This window comes from Eucalyptus grandis, chromosome 5 (genome assembly GCF_016545825.1).
Source record: "Eucalyptus grandis isolate ANBG69807.140 chromosome 5, ASM1654582v1, whole genome shotgun sequence".
Lineage (NCBI taxonomy): Eukaryota > Viridiplantae > Streptophyta > Magnoliopsida > Myrtales > Myrtaceae > Eucalyptus > Eucalyptus grandis.
The window spans coordinates 22,578,520-22,599,154 of record NC_052616.1 but is presented as its reverse complement, the minus strand read 5'-3'; the positions used below and the strand labels follow the sequence as shown (position 1 = coordinate 22,599,154).

General features: G+C 39.8%; 2 protein-coding genes across 2 annotated transcripts; one reads left to right on the top strand and one right to left on the bottom strand.

Annotated features, from left to right (window-relative positions):
- Positions 1 to 207: 207 nt before the first annotated feature.
- On the top strand, positions 208 to 6,557 carry LOC104444525 (chromo domain-containing protein LHP1). The gene is made up of 7 exons (XM_010058210.3): positions 208 to 545; positions 652 to 875; positions 1,149 to 1,174; positions 1,306 to 1,392; positions 1,682 to 2,455; positions 6,083 to 6,143; positions 6,222 to 6,557. Exons 1-7 carry the CDS (start codon positions 437 to 439, stop codon positions 6,267 to 6,269), a joined length of 1,329 nt encoding a protein of 442 aa, XP_010056512.2. The 5' UTR covers positions 208 to 436; the 3' UTR covers positions 6,270 to 6,557.
- Positions 6,558 to 12,179: 5,622 nt separating this feature from the next.
- On the bottom strand, positions 12,180 to 14,057 carry LOC104446420 (protein AGENET DOMAIN (AGD)-CONTAINING P1). Its single transcript, XM_010060274.3, has 2 exons — positions 13,419 to 14,057; positions 12,180 to 12,955 (listed from the first exon to the last, which is right to left on the bottom strand). Exons 1-2 carry the CDS (start codon positions 13,977 to 13,979, stop codon positions 12,491 to 12,493), a joined length of 1,026 nt encoding a protein of 341 aa, XP_010058576.2. The 5' UTR covers positions 13,980 to 14,057; the 3' UTR covers positions 12,180 to 12,490.
- Between the last annotated feature and the right edge of the window lie 6,578 nt (positions 14,058 to 20,635).

The window sequence follows — 20,635 nt, the reverse complement described above, 5'->3', positions numbered from 1 at the left end:
TAACTTAACCTGTTTTGGAAAGAAACGAGAGTTACCTTGGTTAAAACGAGGTTTTATCTAAATCGGTGAAACGCTAATCTAGACAAAAACCTACGACCCTCCTTCCGAGTAAAAAAAACACACAACAGTAAAAACTTGACCGAATGCCTCCGGTCCTGTCGCGAGACGCCAGCCGCACGCGAAAATTAAACCCTGCAAAGCCTAAAAAAAAGGGCTTTTCACCCCCTCTCTCTTTCTCTCTCCTCCGTGGAGCGATTTCAACTCGGCTGCAGCTCTCAGCTCAGGGGTCAGAGACCAGGCAGAGGAATTGCAGCCCTCCTCCTCCTCCTCCCCCAAAAGACAGGACTTTGAAATTCCATCAATCGCTCAGACCCACAGGGGAGAGGGGAGAGGGTAGAGAGAGAGAGAGAGAGAGAGAGGGGGGGAGAGAGAGAGGATGAAGGTGAAGGGTGGAGGTAAGAAAAAGAGCGTGGCAGCGGCAGCGTCAGGCGAAGGTCTTCTTGAGGACGACCCAACGACGACCCCCGTCGCCAACGGCGGCGGCGGTAAGCTCCGGCGGCTCCGATTGTCCGTGTTTTCGGTTTTCGCGATGTGGGTCGCGCTCGGCATTGACTTCCAGCTCGGTGTTTGTGTGTGTGTGTGTGTGGGCAGAGGCGGCAGAAGGAGGGCATCCTCTCGAGGAGGAGGAGGAGGAGAAGGAGGCGGCGGCGGAGGAAGGCGAGGATGGAGAGGAGGCCGATGAGGACGAGGACGAGGACGAGGACGACGGCGAGGGCGAGGGCGAGGGCGAGGGCGACGAGGAGGGAGCCGAGCGGCCGAAGCTGGACGAGGGCTTTTACGAGATCGAGGCCGTCCGCCGCAAGAGGGTTCGCAAGGTCGTCCCCTTTGACTTTTTGCTTTCCCATTGTAGTCAAGACCTCGTTTTTCGCTCCTGGGTCCGTCGTTACTGTCTTGTTGGTTCTTGTTTCGTGGTAAAAGATCGATCTTTTTCGAGTAATGGCGGTAGGTTTTTGTTTGCGAGGTCTTGCGTGGGACTGTTTGGGTGTCTTTTCCTCGAGTGTTTTCGTCAATCGTGTTTTCTCGACACTGATGGTGGTTTTTTTTATGGGACTGATGCTCGTCACAATGGATATGTTACGGGCGGGCAGGGGCAAGTTCAGTATCTCATCAAATGGTTAGTGTGCTCGGCTTCGGTCTAGATACATTATGATTGTACTGATTGGCAGACTCTTTATTATGCTAGTTATACACTTGGTTGGTGAGATCTCATGCCTGGTGGCTCTGTTAACATCTTTTGCTTAATAGGCGTGGCTGGCCAGAGACAGCCAATACCTGGGAACCTTTCGAGAATCTCATGTCATGTTCTGATGTTATTGAAGCATTTGAAGACAGGTAGCCTTCTTGTTTTTATGCCGAAATATTCATGCTTCTTTGAAAGGCTGCTCCCATTGGCACTAATTATTGCTTTTGAAAGAAAGATAATCGTATGTGGTATGTGATTGTTTCTTTTCATTCTCAATGTATGAAGATGATGAAATTAGAGGAAATGTTCCATGTCTAGCTCTCCTTTATTTAGCTCCTGAATTCACAAACTTATATTAGCAAAAACCAATTTTCCTGTGGATTTCTATAGACCCTTGTATTCATATATATGCTGTGCCTTATGTTTCGGCTTTTGTAGTTTGAAGTCGGGAAAGCAGAGATCTTCTCGTAAGCGTAAACGCAAGTATGGGGCTCCTCATGCCCAAGCCAAAAAGAAGCCACAGAATCAGCAGCACCGAGCCCATTCTGCAGCTTATAGTTCGGGGGGTGCTGAGACTAGCTCTGTTGATGAGCCTCTTACTTCTTCTACCCCTAAAATCTTAAGCTTTGCAGATCTTTCTAGCCCTACCCAAGTTGTGGGTTCTGGATGTAATGGAGAGATTAACTTGGATATGAATGGATTTGAAACAGACCAGCAAGTGGCTCAAAATGGACTGGCACATGGTCTTCAGCCACCTATCCAAAGAGAAGAAGAACCTGAGTATGATCCCAAGCTTAGTGAACTTAAGGCGACAGCGTGTTCCAATGGTGTTGATAAGGAGAATCTTGCAGTAAATTTCCGAGAATCCAAGGCTTTTAATAGCACTGGGCCCTCAACTGGGGTGCACAAAACTGATTCACTTGATCCAGGTCAAAGCAATCGCAATACAGGAGCCAAGAGACGAAAATCTGGTTCTGTGAAGAGGTTTAAGCAAGAACTTGCCTCAGGTGGTTCACCTGCAGAAAATGCCATTTGTAGCTCTGAACAACAGGGTTTTGGAAATCCTGACTTCTCAAGAAATGAATCTAGTCTAATTAAGAGCAGTGTTTCCAACAGTACTCCTGTTATAACCAAGATCATAAAGCCCATAGGCTTCTCAGCTTCTGTAGCAAACAACATTCAGGATGTGTCAGTAACCTTCATGGTGATGAGGTTTGTACTGAAACTTTCATCTTTCTTTCTCTTTCTCTCTCTCTCTCTCTCAATCAGAATTATGCGGGAATCCTTAGTCCTGTGGTACACAGTCCAGTGTACTACGTAGTGTGGCGCTCCCTTGATGGTCGCAGACATTATTTTAGTTAGAGTACAAGTATCGGCTCAGTTAAATCAGTGATAAAAAGCAATCAGAAGGGTGGTTAGGTTCTATAAGCTGATTAGATTTGTGTTTGTGATATTTCAAACAATGATTTTATTTATTTATTTTTTTTTGGTCCCTCATTTAGGCATTTTTTTTTTTTTTTTGCTACTTGAGTGCGGCGCTGATTGGTGTAGTATATCTGCTGCCTTGGTTGCACAGTAGAGAACAATGGTTCATTTGTTGATTTTAGCCATTCTTCATTAGAATTGATGCTGATGACTTTTTATGTTTCTACACCTGCAGCAATTGTGGGATGATGTTATTTAATGTAGATATTAGGTGCATGCTTTAAAATTTTATGATAAATGAGTGGATTTCTATGTTTTGGTTCTGCTTGTGAGACCTGGGGATGTTTTAATTATTAGGTCCCTAAAACTGACTCAAGCATGGTTTCATTGTGCTGGTCTTACATTTTATTGTCACCATTTTGTCATCACAATTCCTGTTACACTATTTACCGTCCTCTGTGCAGTACTCAAAATCCTTTAACCATGCCTCCCATCATGTACTTTTGGTCTTGAAAAGCCCATACGCATTTAAATTTTAAGTCATTCTCTATGATAGGGAGGGGAATGTCAAACCTCAAATTTGTTGAGTAGGATCCTCAGCATTTGCCTAATTGGCTTTTCCCAATTTTTCGCAGCTCTTCTTTTGTATTCTCGGTGTTAGTTTTATAGCATTTGTCTCTTATAATTGGCACTCCACCACGGGCAGTCTTGAATATTATTGATTTGAATGTGGCCAACCCAACAGAGACTTTTCCTCCTAAGTCTTCATTTTAATCGTATCTCATTTATCAAACCCCCCCCAAAAAAAAAAGTGTATGCATTTATCTAATTCCATGTCATTGTGCTTTGTACATCTTCCTGAAAATTACTCTTGGTTTTATTGGACATATGATACTTAGAGAGAGGGGATACTTACCAGTCACTATAATTTAGTGGACATGAGGCACCAAAATCATCTTAACCAGGTCTTTCCTGAATTGTCATACTTTGATCAGAAATTTAGTTGCAGTAAATACTTTGTACATTATCATTCTAAGTCATCAATATGAAGAATTAATGTAGATGGCGTAAGCAGGATTTGTATGTACAACTGTACTTAGTGGGATTTAGTTTGTTGTCTGTCTGTTTGATTGTTGCATCCTTAATCGTAATTATCTCTCAATAATTGAAGTATCTGAAGAAATTGAACCTGCAATACTCCTCCTCTTCTACCTTTCTTTTTATAACATCTGTCCTCTGTTGGAGAAGAGAAAAATATCTTCTCGCAACTTCTGTCCATAAACTTCTTTGACTCAATATTTCTGTTGTCCATGATGAGGTGACATGCCATTCCATTTTGCATCTGTCAAGGAGAAAACTCCTCAATAAGTCCAAACCTTGTGTTGGGCCAGACTGATGAAGGAAGTAGCTTGTCACTGTGATTTATTTATTTATTTTTCCTATGTAGTTTGTCACTATGATTACTTATGTGTGATGAACCCAACATCTGTGACTTGGTGCTTCTCCTTTGCTTAGTAAAATGCAAGGTTCATTAGTAGGCTAATGCAGATAAGGAGAGGCAAATGAGGGCATATTAAGAATGAACAAGGTGGTTCTTTTTGCTTGTAAAGTTTATAAAGCTGAATGAAATGGCGATAGTAGGCTGAAAAAATTTCATAGCTTTGTCACACTTAGTAAACATCTGACTAGTTGTAGATTTTGAAACTCCAGTCTTGGATTCTGAAGTGGTTTCACATTATGTAACACTTATATATACTCTGGCATGTCAAAAGGATTTGTTACTGCTATTCACCCAGCTTTCTTGGAATTTTTGTTGTTATGGATTCTATGCTGAAGTAGATAAAAATGGATGTTCCTGATTCTTGTTCGGATGTAAGAAACATTATGGCGTCACTGAGAGTAGGTTATGCTAGTCTTATGTTTGGTTGTATGGGTGTGGATGTGTATGGTGATATTTTAAGGTGCTAAAATTGGGTTTTATTTACTATATCATTAAGACTTCATTGTTTAGGGAGCATAAGTCTCTGCATGCATGAGAATGTGGGAGTTTGGGTGCACGTGTATGTCCTTGTGTATGTGCACGCACATGTGAGCATGTGCATGTTTGTAATTGCGTGTGTTTCATTGTTTGTGTATATGAGGGGTGCTTCTCCATTACATGGGTTGAGCGTGCGCTGGCATGGCACGCTCTCATGTTGTATGCGCTAATAAGTAACAAAAAGATCTATTTGTCACAAGAGGATTATCAATGGACTATAAATCAGAGAGGAGAAAAGGGAAGTCTATCTAATGCTAACCAAATGACTAAATGTCTGCCTCTGCCCTATATTTCTGCCGATAATTGTTGCTCCCTAATTTTTTTGATTTTTTGATGTTAAAAATCAAGAAATTTATGGCATTTTAATGTGAAGGAAAAAGCTTTTGATCTAGTTCATCTCCATGACTACAAGCCTCAAGCTATGGTGATTTAATGGCCTTTTGATGTTTAAGTAATTCACTTTTGGTTTGCTTCTTTTATATTGGAATGCCCTCTTTAGTGGCTACTTCCTCTCAAGTCTCAGACCCATTAGTTATCCTTACTTCCTACTTAATCTTTCAATTATGAGGTTCCATTACAACCACTCAGCCCTGCCGACTACTGGTAGGTGAGAAACTGTTATTTCATCTTCTGCAATGGGACAATGGTTTGCTTTGCCATTTTACTAGTGTTGCCACCCAGTAGTAATCCTTGCTGCCCTTCGATTTATGTATAGTTTTTCTCTAAAGGAACCCCGTGATTCTTGTCTGCATTCTGATTTTGTTATCTTTTAGACAAGACTGCTGTATCTTATTGGATTAATTTGTATGTCTTCTCATCTGCTGCCACTGGACAGTATTGAATGACTCTGGTATTGCTTGTTTGCATAGAAAGAGGGCCATATATTTCCTTCATCCGTGATTGAAGAAACTTCATTCAATTGGTCTTCTGATGGGTGTGGTACAAATATGGACATCACCAATATTTATTTCCAGTTAAGCTTGTATGTGGGTGATATCTTTATTTATAACTAGAAATCAAAGATCTAGTTGGAGGAAGTTTCCTAAAGCTGGGAATGGAGGAAAATTTAGCCATAGAAATATAAAGAGGGTAATGTGGCTAAACATGAGGATTATTTAGTTTGTGATGTGGGCAATTGTGAGGATATATTTTGGGAAAAGGATTGTTTCTGATATCTTCCTTTTAAATTAATTGGGTGGTATGAGATCTGAAGCTGGTCCGAAGTTGTTTTTCTTGTTCATCGATGCTTAGTGCTTCCACTACATGAGCTTAGCCTCCAGATGTTAATCAAATGCGTCGCTTGCCTGATGTTCATGTTTGGTTTTATTTGCCCTCAACACTCCTAAGTTATCGAACTTGTTCATTTTACCGTGTAGGTCCGATGGGAAAGAAGTGATGGTCGATAACCGGTTTTTGAAGGAGAATTGCCCTCTTCTGGTATTGTCATTTCCTGCCATACATATATTACTTGATTTGCATTCCTGTTGATCTATGGTGTCATGCTTTTGTTTGCAGCTGATCGACTTCTATGAGCAACATCTGCGCTACAGCCCGACGTCATGATTGAATAGAGCTGTATATGTTAAGTTTTAAGCTATTCAGGCGATGTACATGCGAGGCACTGTGCAGGACAGGCAAAGGTATTTGTAATGAGAAAAGACTATTTGCTGTGGAAGTTCGATCTGAGTTTGTGAACTTATTTTGTTAGGTCCTACTATGTCCCTCTTGTTAGCAGAACTGATTGCACTCTGACCATCTCTGTATCATAATCTATAGGAGTCTTGGGATTTAGATGATCTATCGTCTTAATGACTCGAGCTTTTTACCATTTCGGCTTTGGGATTTCATTTACCTCTCTCTCTCTCTCTCTCTCTCTCTCTCTCTTCCCCCCTCCCTCCCTCCCTCTGCTGAGTGCATTTGCGTGGTCTGCCGCTGCTACATGGTTAGCCTTAGTTGCGCACGTTCATCTGTCTTGATCAACCTTCTATTATTATTATATCCTTTCCATACAGAAGCATTAGTAAACAAATCAAATCTATAGCACAATTTGCTTTCTTATGCATGAAACCTAGTGGACTGAACAGATGCGTGCAAGGACTTGATTCTTCATGGTGTTGGGAATGTGACGCATGATCTCTTAAACAAATCAGACTGAAGAAAACAAACACAATCATCGATTTAGCAGGCGTTGGAATAGGCCAACCAACTAAATACTTTTAAGAACATGACCTCCCCAGTTTGCAACAGGCTTTTAACTTTGCCAATATTAAAGCCCATCTTGTTAACATTGAGAGAGAGAGAGAGATGAACAATGGAGGGCCATCACCTCTGGTTCCTTCTCTGCTGGTGGGTGCATTTGGGTTGTACCATCAAGGGTCAACCTTGGTTTCCTACCTGAGTCTCGTGGTGGAGATCCTGGAGCAGCTGTTCGGAGAGGGCGAGGAGGAAGAAGAAGACGACGGTGGCGGGGGTGACGTCCCATCTCCTCTGATGACGATATGCATCGTTCTCTCACTGATCGTCCTCGTGATCGCATTGTTAGTGCTCATTCAAATGGTCACTACAATCTACAGGCAGTCGCACACAGTGATTCGACGGATTGGCAGCCCTGGTCAGGTCGTAGAAGGCTTCGGGTTGGGAACTCTGCTTCTCGTCATCCTGTTCATCGCCCTGTGTAATTTGGTGTGAGACGCTTATATTTGCGTCCTCCAGAACGTACCATAATATTAATATGTGGTCATGTGTATGAATTCTGTGTAAAATAGAATTTTCAACTGTTTTTTTCTCAAACTAGGCCTCGAAGAAGAATGATAATTTTCCCAAATTATGTCAAACGTTGCAAGAAATAGCCTATTTATTCTCATACCTCCATGAGAATAACAACAAAGTTCCTTCTTGCAGCGAAGTTTTACATGTAGATTTCGTTAGGAGTATCGACCTCCACGAAAATGTTTGATGGTACATCATATGAACAGCACAAGGATGTGTGAGAGAACAAAAACTCATCATACTAGAAATCACATGTTCGCGTGCGTTGAAGCAGGCTCTATTTGAGTATGATGAAGTCCTCCTTTGAGAACTCTTTGACATCTCATTGCAAGAAAAATTGTCCAAAAAATTCAAAAAGTTTGACATCTTTTATACTTTTGTTAATTCAGTTATGAACTTTTTAATTTTGCCAAATGATTCATAAACATTTTTACGTTATGTCAATAGAGTCTGATCAATTTAGGCTGAAATTTGTTGATATAAATGCTGGACGGCCTATGTGGTATGGTTGGTGTTGACTTCAATAATATATTTTAATATTTTTTCAAAATTTTAATTAATTTTTACTTCTTTTTCATTTTCCTTTTTTTTTTTTTTTTCAATTGAGGTTGCTGCTCTCGCTAGCCACTAGGCAAAGCTAGTGAGGGTTGCTTAGCCCTTGCTAGCTGCTGGCAAGAGCCTCTAGAACCTTGCTGGTCACAAGCAAGAGTTATAGGGGTGAGCATGAATCCCCATTCTATGAAGGGAGTTTCCGGTTCTTGGTTCCTCCCTTTTCTAGACTCGGCGATTCCTGGTTCCTATAGGAACATGAATCGGAATCGCACCGAGATCAAACCAGGATTTCTAAACCAAAAATTGTTTATGGCTTTTGCTTTTCTTTTTGCCTTTTACCAATTTTACCAATGTGTTTTGGTTCTTATGAGATTTCCATCATTGAATTCATGGAATATAACGCTAGTGGACTCCATCCATTTGTTTAATTAAGTTGTGCAAATTTGTGGGTCAATTAAGTGAGCTCTTTGCAAAGACAAATAAGAGATGAATTTGAGTTCATTTCCCATGATTTGTTATGTAATTTAGTAAGATACCCATCGGGTTAAGGAGTAAAAATTTGTTTTGTTTTCCCATTGCTTCATCATTCTTCATCAAGCAAGTATTTTCTATATAAGATATTTGGATAGTCTACGAGGACTTAGATTCATCCTTGTTCTCTTTCCTTTGCTTTTTTTAATGATTGTGGCTGCAACCTACTTATGATTTCTCTTAAAAGAATGCGGAATGAGTGAAATAACCATGGAGAACTTATAGATGAATGATTATACAAATGCTAGAAAATTTTGAAATTGACAGTCGATATGGTTTCTACGTGTTTCTTTTAATAAGTTCTTTTGCCGCTCTTCCATCATTTTTAAGAAGCCAAACATGTCTAAACTTGTTTATTATTGTTGCGTTCATTTTCGTTTTGTTTAACTAAAATTGAAATAAATAAAAAAAAAACCTATTGGAACTTGGAACTTGTGATAGGATAGATTTCATATTTTAGATTTCAACAGGTAAGTTTTTGATTCCAAAAAATAAGGAATCTATATTTGAGGGTAGACTCTAGATTCTAAGTGGAACCTCTAAGGAACTTATAACTGCTCACTTATAGAGAGTCGTGCCTCGCCTCGCCAATTAAAGGCAGCCTCACTCGCAATTGCGATGGCCTTTTGGCGAGGGCTGCAACCCTCATCCACCACAATTGAAAAAAAAAAAAGGAAAAGAGAAAGAAAGGAAATAGAAGAAATAAATAAATCCAAAAAAAATATTACAATATTATTTAAAATTATTTTTGTCAACATTGATTATATCATGTAAGATGGCTAACATCCATCTTAGCAATTTCCAGTCATAATTAGTTGGATAGACTCAATTTGCAAAATGTAAAAATATTTAGGACTTAACTAGCAAGATTGAAATGTTCATGACTGAGTTGGTAAAAAGCATAATAAGTTTATGACTTTTTGGATAATTATCCCTCTTGATATGATGTTGCAGAAGTTTCCAAATGACACAAATTAGAAATTACCGGCCAATTATCATTGGGTTCCTTCCTGGAGCAAGTAAAATATTTACACGCTGGTGACGATGGAATAATCTCTTTTTCTAAAGTCTGGAAAGCTAGGCTTCAACCACTACTCAAATACTGGTAATTTACATTTGGATAGCTGCGGTAGCTCAAAATTAGGTGAGGCAACTTCTTAAAAGTTAGTTGTAAACTTTTAGGGGTTACAACTGCCGAGATGTCCGGTCCCTATGATTTGGCATCTAATTAGCACATGCCTTTCTCATTCCTATAAGCAAAAGATTCCTAAGGGAGTGAGCACTAGTAATCTCTAGATCAAATTGTGGCGACTGTAACATCCAAGGGCCAACCCTCGATCTCTCTCCTCGTTCTCCGACGAGTCGAAAGATATGAATTGGATGCCGCCGGGGCTCGGCATTGCCAGCTTGTCCTCTTGACGGTAGAGGCAACGGGGCGGGAGGAGACGGACGAGACAAGGTGCGGGTGTGGAGAGAGCGATGAGAAAGAAACGGAGCGGGCGGCCACGGCGAGGACATCAGGATGGAACTCGGAGGAGAGGCGGGATGGCGGCGAGAGACCCGGCTCGGTGGAGACGGTGGTGGCCGGCGGCAATGGGGATGGTGGGGTGGGTAGAATTGGGTCAGAGAGTTTGAGCGTGTGTGGGCGTATACCTATTTGCTTACTCCTCTTTGTCGACTTCCCTCATGAGAGGAAAACCAAGTTTAATTCATATCCTTAATTAAGTAAGAAAAAAAAAAGATTAATCGTCTCCCAATCATATAAATAAAAAAAGTTATCCCCAAGGATTGTTGCACAGGTTGTTAGCTCTTGCCGTCGCCGCCAACGGAAATCGCAATTCGAAAATCCCAAAAAAAAAAAAAAAAAAAAAAGTAAATTCAGGCAATTGCAGAATATGGGATATGGTAACAATTAACTAATAATGAAAACCATTCCAAAAGGATTTAGAAATCGATAATAATGACCCATTGATTCACAAATGTCACCGAATCATGAGAATTTGACATCTATTAAAAACGAAAAAATAAATGTACCTTCTCAATTATACTAACAAATTACGTGAAAAGTATTCACGTCTTCTTTAATTCGGGTATTTTCTCAACAATAAATACGAGGAAAAAATATCCTGATGGCCGATCTATGCAGAACTCTCGCATTTGAGTCACACTTGGACCGATTTGATAGCCCAATCAAATGCTGACAGCTGAAAATTCAATGCTTAATGAGATTGAGCTTTGAGCTTGTTAGATAATTTTAATTAGCACTGACTAGATGGGGTCAATTAACTAAAAAAATTCCACTTATCGTGTTAAATGAGGAAGTGGTCAAATATTACATTCCATAGCAAAAACAATTTATGTCAACCGAAATCTTGCCAAACATATTACTAGAAACCTAGTAGTAATTGTCATTGTTATATCTTTAGTAAGAAGTTCATAAAATTTATCTATTACCTATCAAATATCGTCATACAGTTTTTATTTTTAATTTTCAGCACTCAATGAAATTTTATCAAATGAAATAGATTTTTTTCCCCTGTTCTCTTGAAGCTCTTCCCTTTTTCTGTGTCTCAAAGGAAAAACGTCGTAGTTTTTTTTTCTCTCTTGTCAGGATAAATGTCTGGTAAATCTCATCAACTTTTATTTATCTTCTAAAAAAGTATTACTCAATCGAATTCCTTTTCCTTTTTCAATTCAATAGACTGAAAAGGAAAAATAGATTATAACTCCATTTTCTTTAATGACAGCAAAAAGACAAAAGTAATAATAAAAAACGAATCAAATTCCAATTTTTATTTTAAACACTTGGGCAATTAGAAAAACACCTTATTCATACCGCATCTGTAGGATTAACTAACTGCATGCTTATCACGTAAAGCCCCATTTTTTTCTAACTTCTCTCTCGTAATTTCTCCATCACTTGCCCATCTAATAAAGCAGAAAAAAAGTCCCAACATCTACAAATTGCAATAGTGTAAATAAGGTGGAATTAGTCCGTGCTAACCACATACCCGTTAATGAATAAGGTGGAATTAAAATCAATGTCAACCCTTAATTCGCATAATCTCATCATCATAGCTTTCATTATCTAACTGGTCTCTAAAACAATTTATGAAACAATTCAAATATATATTTAAGTCAAACAACAGTAGCATCAAATATGCAAGTAACGGAATAGGAGGAGAACGAGGTGCCGTTTTAGAGAAATTACAGGAGAAAAGTTGAGCAGCATTAGCGGATCGTGCCAGAACAACATTTGAACTGATCAACAGGTGCTGTTTCAGTGAGATCTCGTTCAGTGCATTTACATGTTACAATGCCATCATCCTAAACAGTAGTGGCATCACGAGTGTAGGCCGTAACAGTGTAATGCTCAATCAAACCTTTTGAAAATCATAACTCTCTATCAAATCATTTCACGTGTGACCCGAAGAATCCGATCAAGAGCTCCTCATCTTCATTTTGTAAGACACTGCTATTTACCTTAAGTACCCGAGAAATTCTGAGAAGTGCATAGGGTCGGTAGTCTCTTTAACCCAAGACTGCAATTTTCACAGGCAATATAAACAGTTTTTCTCCTATCTAAGCATATTTAAAGTGACTGCATCTGCCAACAGCACAGAGAATGCGAATGAGACTGAATATAACTTTGATGTGCAGGAGTGTAACCAGCAAGACTGATGCATACATTGCAGTAATGATATACCTACCTGCAATGCAAGCATTAATCTTCAGTTGAACGGTGGCCATGATGGCCTCATCAAAATTGCAATCCAGCAAAGAAATAAAGAAAAGAGAACCTGCTCCAAAACCTTCTTCACACGCTTATCTACACCCCAGCTCAAGGTACCAAGATCAAGAGCATGGCCTTAACACTTCAGTTTGAAGACCTATTTCATTATACGCAAGGATGCAAACTGGTCCTACAAGACTTAAGAAGGCATCACCCACTTTCCATTGACCCAATCCTGATGAAGACGGAGCTCTGAGTGGTGGCAGACCATCCTATCTTCGGTGCCCTTGAAATAAACCCGATACTGCATCCTGTCGAGAACCCTCTCAACAGTGCCCTCCCACCACCCTTCATTGTACAAGGCATCGACACTTGCATTCCGTTCATAAGGGTCAATCACGAAGGTCTCCGGTGGGTATGGCCTCATGTGACTTGCAGCGACCTGCTCCCTCAAGTACTCTGAGCTATTATCCTCTGCTCTGAGGGTTTGGTACTCAATGAAGAACCGGTTCTTTGCTACCTTGTTGATTATGGTAGCCGCAAACCAAGCACCCTGGAGACCATCTTCATCACTTCTCACCTCGACCAGTGCTCCCTTGGTGAACACTCCCTTTGCTATTCGGAAGACATCGCCAGATTTCTCTCCCATCGTTGAGGTCACTTCCTGCAACATCCAATAATTGAGATAAGCATGTGAAGTTCTCAGAGACTTCCTCATTGCCACGTGAACACGACCATACCCAGATCCCAAAGCATGTTACGTATCATCTACAGCATAAAGTTTACAAAATTGCACCTTATATACCACATCGCCACTTCCATTCAATAAATTGATCAAATAATCTCAAAGTGTCGCCACTCAATTGAACAGTTAATCGAATTACATTGAATTAGGCTTTCACAGTTACGAATATAAATACTTTGAAATCAATCAGAACTTTCAGAGACTACAAGAAACCACAGCAAAGCTACAAGAAACCACAGCAAAGCAAAGGAAGGGGCTTTAGGAAATAACAGAGAAGAAGCATTCCAATTCATTCGAATTCTGGCAAGAATTCACTCCCCGCAGCGAGACTTTCAAGAAACGTAATCGAAAATCGAACGAGAAAACTTATCCAACAATATACCTCGCCGTCGCCATCGTCGTCGTCGCCGTCTTCCCCCTCATCTTCGAACGGCGGGGCCCAATTCCCGTTGACCCACTCGCGGTGCAGCCTCAACTCCGCCGCGTCGAACCGGTACTCCCGCTTCACGCACCGGAAGTACACCATGAACCGCGCGTTCTTCAGCTCCTTGGTGATCGCGCCCTCCCACCACCCCCCGTTCAGGAACGCGTCGACGGCGTCGCCGAGGCGGAACCCGCGGCCGCCGGGGCCGGGGCCGGGGCCGGCCTCCGCCTCGGCGGGCGGGGCGGGGCGGAGGAGGCCGACGGGGACCTCCTCCCGGTAGGGCCGGGAGGGGCGGCAGGCGTCGCTGGGGGCGACCAGGGTCCGGTACTCGACGAGGAAGGAGTTGGGCTTGCGGCGCGACGGCGCGACGATCCTCCCGGGGAAGAGGGTCCCCCGGAGGCGGTGGATGGGGCTGGTGATCTCCACCTCCGCTCCGGCGCGGAAGCGCGGGTGAGCCATGGATCGCCGGCGGCTGGCGGCGGGCGGCGGCGGAGATCGGATGATGCACGTCCCGCGCATACGACGAAAAGCAACGTAGTTTTAGAGAGAAAGAAAGAAGAGAGAGAGAGAGAGAGAGATGTTTCCTTCTTTGCTGTTTGGTGTACTTGGTGACTTTGAAGAGGGAACGATCTTCGCGCTTCGATTGTGACGCTTTTGACGGGGTCATTAATAATAGGGTTAATTAGTATCGCGAAAAATATTAAATGCTCGGGATTTTTCTTTTCATATTACTGAAAATCCTGAATTTATACCGGTGCGATAAATATATCATATGGATAGAATTAAAATATAGAGAATATTATTTGGGTTTATTTTGTGACACGGGTCACCTGATTTGACTAACTTTACTCCCCACTTATTTCTAATATCAACTAAGGCAATTGTGCAACTTAATTAACTATTGCAGTAAAATGCTCTTTTAGAACAAATTAAATGATTATAGATACTTTAGTCACTTTGACCTTTATGAAAGGATAGGAAATCAAATTCTACTATTGCACATTGACTCGTCGAGCAGTTAATGAGCAAATAATCCGTAGCCCTTCTATGAATTTTGGCTATTACTTTGTTCATCCATCTATCACAGGTAGTCTTATTCTCACGTTCTAATCATTAAAGGTGGCCATTATAAAGGTCAGAGACACTAATGCACATGATGCTATTATAGGCATATGCCTGCACGTCTAAAATTTAAATCAAGAATACAGTCGTCACGATATTCATTTCAGTAGGTGATCCATGGCAAAAGGAGAAGAAAAGTAAAACTTGGCTTTTTGGTATAGTAATGATGTCATTCCCTTGGCACAGTAGATAGATTCTACTGTTTATCTGCTTTGGACATTGAGGTGGGTGCATGGGGTATCCTTGCAGCTTCAGGGTAATGTAGGGATTTTCCGCTGGACAGGCCAAACTACTTGTTAGAATACTTTCCTAGAAGTGAGGAGTACTTCCTCAGTTTGTGATATTGACAATTAGTAACGGTGGTAAGTAGTATATCCTCGGTTATAACCTTCGTAATTACGTACATTTTACGATATTTTCTATCGAAAGTATAGTTTAACGTATATACGAACATAAAGAATTTTTAATCAATGAACGAAATCTATTATTTTGCGAGCCAACTGCTATCTATTATTTCTTTATTATTCGGCGGTCGTGCGGCGGTCGTGCGGCGGTCGTGCGACGATTGTGCGGCGGTCGTGCGACGATCATGCGGCCGTTGTGCGACGATCATGCGGCCGTATGGTTTCCAGCCAACATACTAGATTCCACATCCACCCAAAAAAAAAAAAAAAAATGAAAGAAAGACCTTCCTCTCCAACAAGACATATAACTGAAAATAAAAGGACCTGGAAGGAAATCATTTTCCTATTATAAGACAATATAAAGAAACAATCCACCTCTCGGCACATCTCATTCCGTCAACATGACAACATTCTTCCAACAAACAATCAGACATTTCCCCAGCTGTGAGTATCAAAATGAATGGAACGAGAAGGCATGCTTCCTCTAAGAAGCGCTAACTGTACAAATTGACAGATTGTACTTGTACTGATCTTCTATACTTCCTATTTTATTTGCTCCAAAAAATTTCTTCCCTTTCCTTTAACTAAACTTTTCTAACAACCTCTAGTAGAGAAAATGGGTCTTACCCTCAACGTAGGCGTAGGGTAAGACCACTCAACGATCGACACGTGGCTCCACGTAGGCGACGGCGTCAGACGTTCAAAATCCATGCGGGCCTCTCCTGTGGCCCACCACCCTGACGCTCTCTCTCCACTGCTCTCCTCTGCGCCTTGTCGAATTGTCCTCTCTCTCCTCTCCTCTCTCTCTCTCTCTCTCTCCGTTCTCCGTTCTCCGTTGCGGGGGAGAACAAAAGTCACACAGGTACTTCTCTTCCCCCTCCTCTGCTCTCTCTCCTCCGCTGGTTGCCCGCGACGCCAACGCCGACGCCCTTTCCACCTCTGCTCTCTCTCCGTTCCGTTGTGGGGAGAACAAAAAGGAAAAACTCTTTGATAGCCTGAAAGAAGAAGTCAAAGCATGTATGTCGTACGATTTTAATTAAGTTGTTTTCTCTAAAATTCACCAAAATGGGTGCCAAGCCCCTTAAGTGAAAACCAAACTCAAAACTGGCAAATACGAAAGACACGGAGCCCTGGTGCTATTGATCGAACAAGTACAGTTTAGAGAGGAGCGTGAACTTGACTTATAAGAAAGATTTCGGGTTCAAGGTCACCATAGTACGAGCATAAATCGAACTCACAAGAGCGAGAATTTACCAAAATAAAATGAAGGAAATAAAATTTGGATAGAATAAGTAAAAAATCTTGGGTATAGTGTCCTTCTCCTTCTTCTTTCCTAAGAAATTATTTCATACTCATAAGTCTATAGGACATGACTTTCCCACATTTTTCTTGAACTTTTAGCCATTTTTGGCATCATGCTAATCACTTTTGCCATGTGTATCAGTCATTACATGTCAGTCGCCTATGCCACGTACATGGCCATGATCCCCACCTCCCAAAATTCCACGATCATTACGCCCTAGCTAGAGGTGTCAAAAATGGAATTGAAAACCGAATTGAGAATTGAAAAATTCAATTTTTTTTTTGCCAGTTTTCATTTAGTTCGGTTTACATTAAAAACCAAAGCTTTTTTAACCAGTTCTATTTTTACCGATTCGGTTAACTGAACCAAACCGATAAAATCTATAAAAAATATTTTTTTCTTTAATATATATATATATATATATATATATATATATATTATTCTTCTTCTTCATTAGCTGGTGACCAGCCAAAGGCAAGTTGGAGCCTCGCCACACAGGCCCATGAGGCCAAGCTCGAGTCTCATTGGAGGTTGATAGAGGTCAATGAGGCTTCGGTGACCTTTGGCAGACTCAAGCCTCGCCCAACTCATTGGATCTTACAGGCTCGAGCTCGCCGGTGTCAAGCGAGCTCACCTCGCCATAAGTTGGCAAGGCTACAGCTCGCCTCTAGTCAATCGTTGGCTGCCACTAGGGTCGGCAACTAGCCAATGAAGAAGAAGAATAAGAAAAAGAAAGAAAGAGAAAAGAAAATTAATTAAAAAATTAATATTTTAAAAAAAATAAAAATTTATTCAAGGAGTGCATGTAGAAATAAAAAAAATAAAAAAACACAACCAAAGTAAAAACCAAAAGACCAAAGTGAACTAAAATTTCGGTTCGGTTTGGATTGAATTTCAATTTAGTTCAATAAATTTTCTTCTCTTTTTCAACGTTGGCAACATCGCTAATGTTGGAAAATTTCCCTAAAGAATTTCGATGATAGCGAAACTTAATTCGAAGCTCATATCTTAACCATGCAAAGTTGGGATATGATTCCACCAGTATATCAGTCAAATTTCACTAGGTCTTTCATCGCGTAAATTAACTCGAGCCACAAAGTTGCCGCCTATCACTGACACATAACCTCTCATCAATTGTAGATGACCGTTAAATTGTTCACAGGGTGTGATTCGTCGGATCATCCATGTCTTTCATCTAAACGTTATTTTCGACAAAGCCGCCTTCAATAATCCACTATCTATGAACCAAAAGAGTTTGCATCTGTGTCAAAAAGGCCAATGCCACTCTTACCATCAAGTTTTTCAATCCCAAACTTTGTAATCAGGGCATTGATCATTCGATTTACACAATTCGATTCGGCCACCGCGAGTTGCATCCATGGTCCAAAGGTTTGGGGGTAGGGAATGAATTTCCGACTATCGGTTCGCGAGTTTTATTGACGGATTTGGTCGGGATACGTTTGGGAATGCCTCGTGAAGAAGCTACATAGGACCTTATCCGTAAGGTGTTGGGTCTGCAATCCTTGCCTGAGGTCTCGCGACCTCTTCCGCCTTGTGGCTGCGATCTTGCACTAGAGTTTCCCTTTGGCAGATGCACTGTCCGTGTCATTTGCGTTTTTCACCATAATTTTAACGAAGTTACTTCACAGTGAGTATTTTGCACATAAAAAAAAAAAAAAAATACTATTTACTTTGAACAAAAACAAGTTCTTTTGCCCTCAATGCAAAAGCTTTAAAAAAAAAAAAAGGCAATGCCAATCGGCTTTATCAACGGTTTGAGATTGGGTTGGTGTTCGATAAAAATCTTATTTCACATTAAACCTCTTTTGACTTGAGGTTTGGGATTGTGCCGGCTAGCCGAACCCCGATCAGATGAAGCGCCACAAAATAGCCCCATTACAACCAACCTACAAGTGAAAGAGCAGACAAAGAAGAAAGAATATGAACAATGACTTAGATTTGAGAACAACATTACGGTATGCTTATTCCGCAAAAAATGAAAAACTTGAAAGAAAATTTCAAAAAATAATTACTTTTATCATTCACCCAAATAAAAAAAAAGGAAAAATATTTTCATCATTCGTGAAACTATTTAGACATGAATTATTATTGATAATGCGAAAAAATTCATTGACAAATAATTTCAGATGACACAAGTGATTTTCTCTAGAGAATTATTTTTTAAATCATTCATTTTTCATAAATAAAAAAAAAATAGAATTTTTTGACTAATTTCATTTTCCTGATTGATAAAGGATTGAGGTCGACACTATGCTTGAATGGAGGAAAAGCGACAGAGGGAAAGGATTAGAAACTATTGGAGGAATTTAACGAATAATTCTCATTTTTCACTTAGGGCGTGCATGGAAACACTCCAAAAAAGTGTTTCCGGCACACTTCTGTACGGAAAGTATTAAGAACAAAAAGAAACGAAAAGCGTTTGGTTGCGTTTTTTTTTTTTTGTTTTTTTGTTTGAACGAAATAAGAACGAAAAAGAAACAACAATTTGTTGTTTCTTGTTCCAGAAACAAAAATGAAGAAACATTTCGGCGAGCTTCTTCTCTCTCTTCTTCTTCTCTTCTTCTTTTCTTCTTTTTTTCTTCTTTTCTCTTTCGCCCGGTCGCTGGCCTCGGCCATGGCCGGCGACCCGCCGAGGCTCGGCCTCGCCCAAACCGGCGAGGCTCGGCGTCGCGCGCGGCGAGGCCGAGTGTCGCCGGCCCCTGGCGAGGCTCGGGCTCACCGGATCTGGGCGAGCTCGAGCTGGGCATAAAATTTACCAAACGTGTTTTACGTTCATTTTTATTCCGGACCAAACGTTACCAAACGCGTTCTTTTGTTCAAAAATTGTTTAGGAGCAGAAACACTTTTTTTTTTGTTCCGGGGAAAAAAAATAAACATAAACGCATTCGCGCACTTATATTTCTAATTTATATTCATTTATAGTTATATAGGGTTAATACCACAAATAGTACATTCATGACCTATTTATCCCCCATTAGCTTATGTTAAATTATACCAAGAATTGTTGAGGTGGATGACACGTGATTATATCAATTCGAAATAAATTTGTTATTGTTATATGTGTATTAGTTTAGTATTTTTGGTGATCCAAAACTTATTTTGGACAAATTTATGATAAGTATACCGGTTTGGAACTTTTCATAACCCAAAAATTTATTTGGAATATTTTTTTCATAAATGTACTAATTTAAGGGTTTTTCATAGTATTAATAAAGTGACGGTACTATTTCCACCGCCAAATAGCTAAATTCACTTTCATTTACAATAAAAAGACAAAATCAATATCAATCTTTCAATTGCACTTTTAGGCAATGGCACCACTCCTTCTTTTTTCTATTTTTCTATTTAGGATAGCTATCATAATTAAGCATTTAACTTATTTGGTCTTTTAGCGTATTAAAAAAAAGTGAAGTGTCAAATATTCTTATCATGTTTTACATGATTTGTGTAAAATTATCCTGCTGGCATTAAGGAAAAAAGACATTCTCTGATATAACATAACATTAAAAAGTCTCTTCTTCATTATTGATCTTATAACAGCCTATCTATTTTTTTGTCCCCTACTATATCAAAAGCTCAATTTCTTTGTAAATTTTTTATTAATTTCATTAGTTTAAAATATATATCGAGTCTCTCTATTTACTATATCAAAGAATTTAAATTTTTTTACTTACTATATTGGCGAGATACTTTTATACGGAGTATGCAAGACATTAGAGGAGTATCTAGCACACTAAAAACATTATGCACAATAAATGAGGTATCTTGATATTATTTGTAAACAATTCACTCGTGATATTCATTTTTGTCAATCCAAACTAATGAAATTTCACTTGTATTTTATAAATAAACTCTTACTTTATGCAATGTTTTGATTTAATTAAATTTTATCTACCTAACGATTTATCCATAAATTTAATCGACAATATAGAAAAAAAAATATACATTTCTTGAAAATTTCTATTTTCGACAAAACAAATTTTGTTGAAAGTAATATCTAACGATGACAAAAAAATTTTAATATTCACGAAAAATCAGCAATGAACAAAAACTAAACATATGGAATTCTTTATCAAGTAAATAAAATTTGGGAGCACCAGTTTAAATTGAAACTAAACATAATTTTCTCTTTACGGTGCAAATCGGGTGGATTTAGCCATATAGAGGTAGAAATAGCACAGCCCTCACATCAATTTTAGAATAAGATATTCATGTCCATATACATATTTTTTTCATTCATATTTTTTTCTTTTTTTCTAATTAGCATCTAAGCAATAATAAAACTCAATCCCCACATATTATTTTCTCCTCCCCTTTTTCACCAT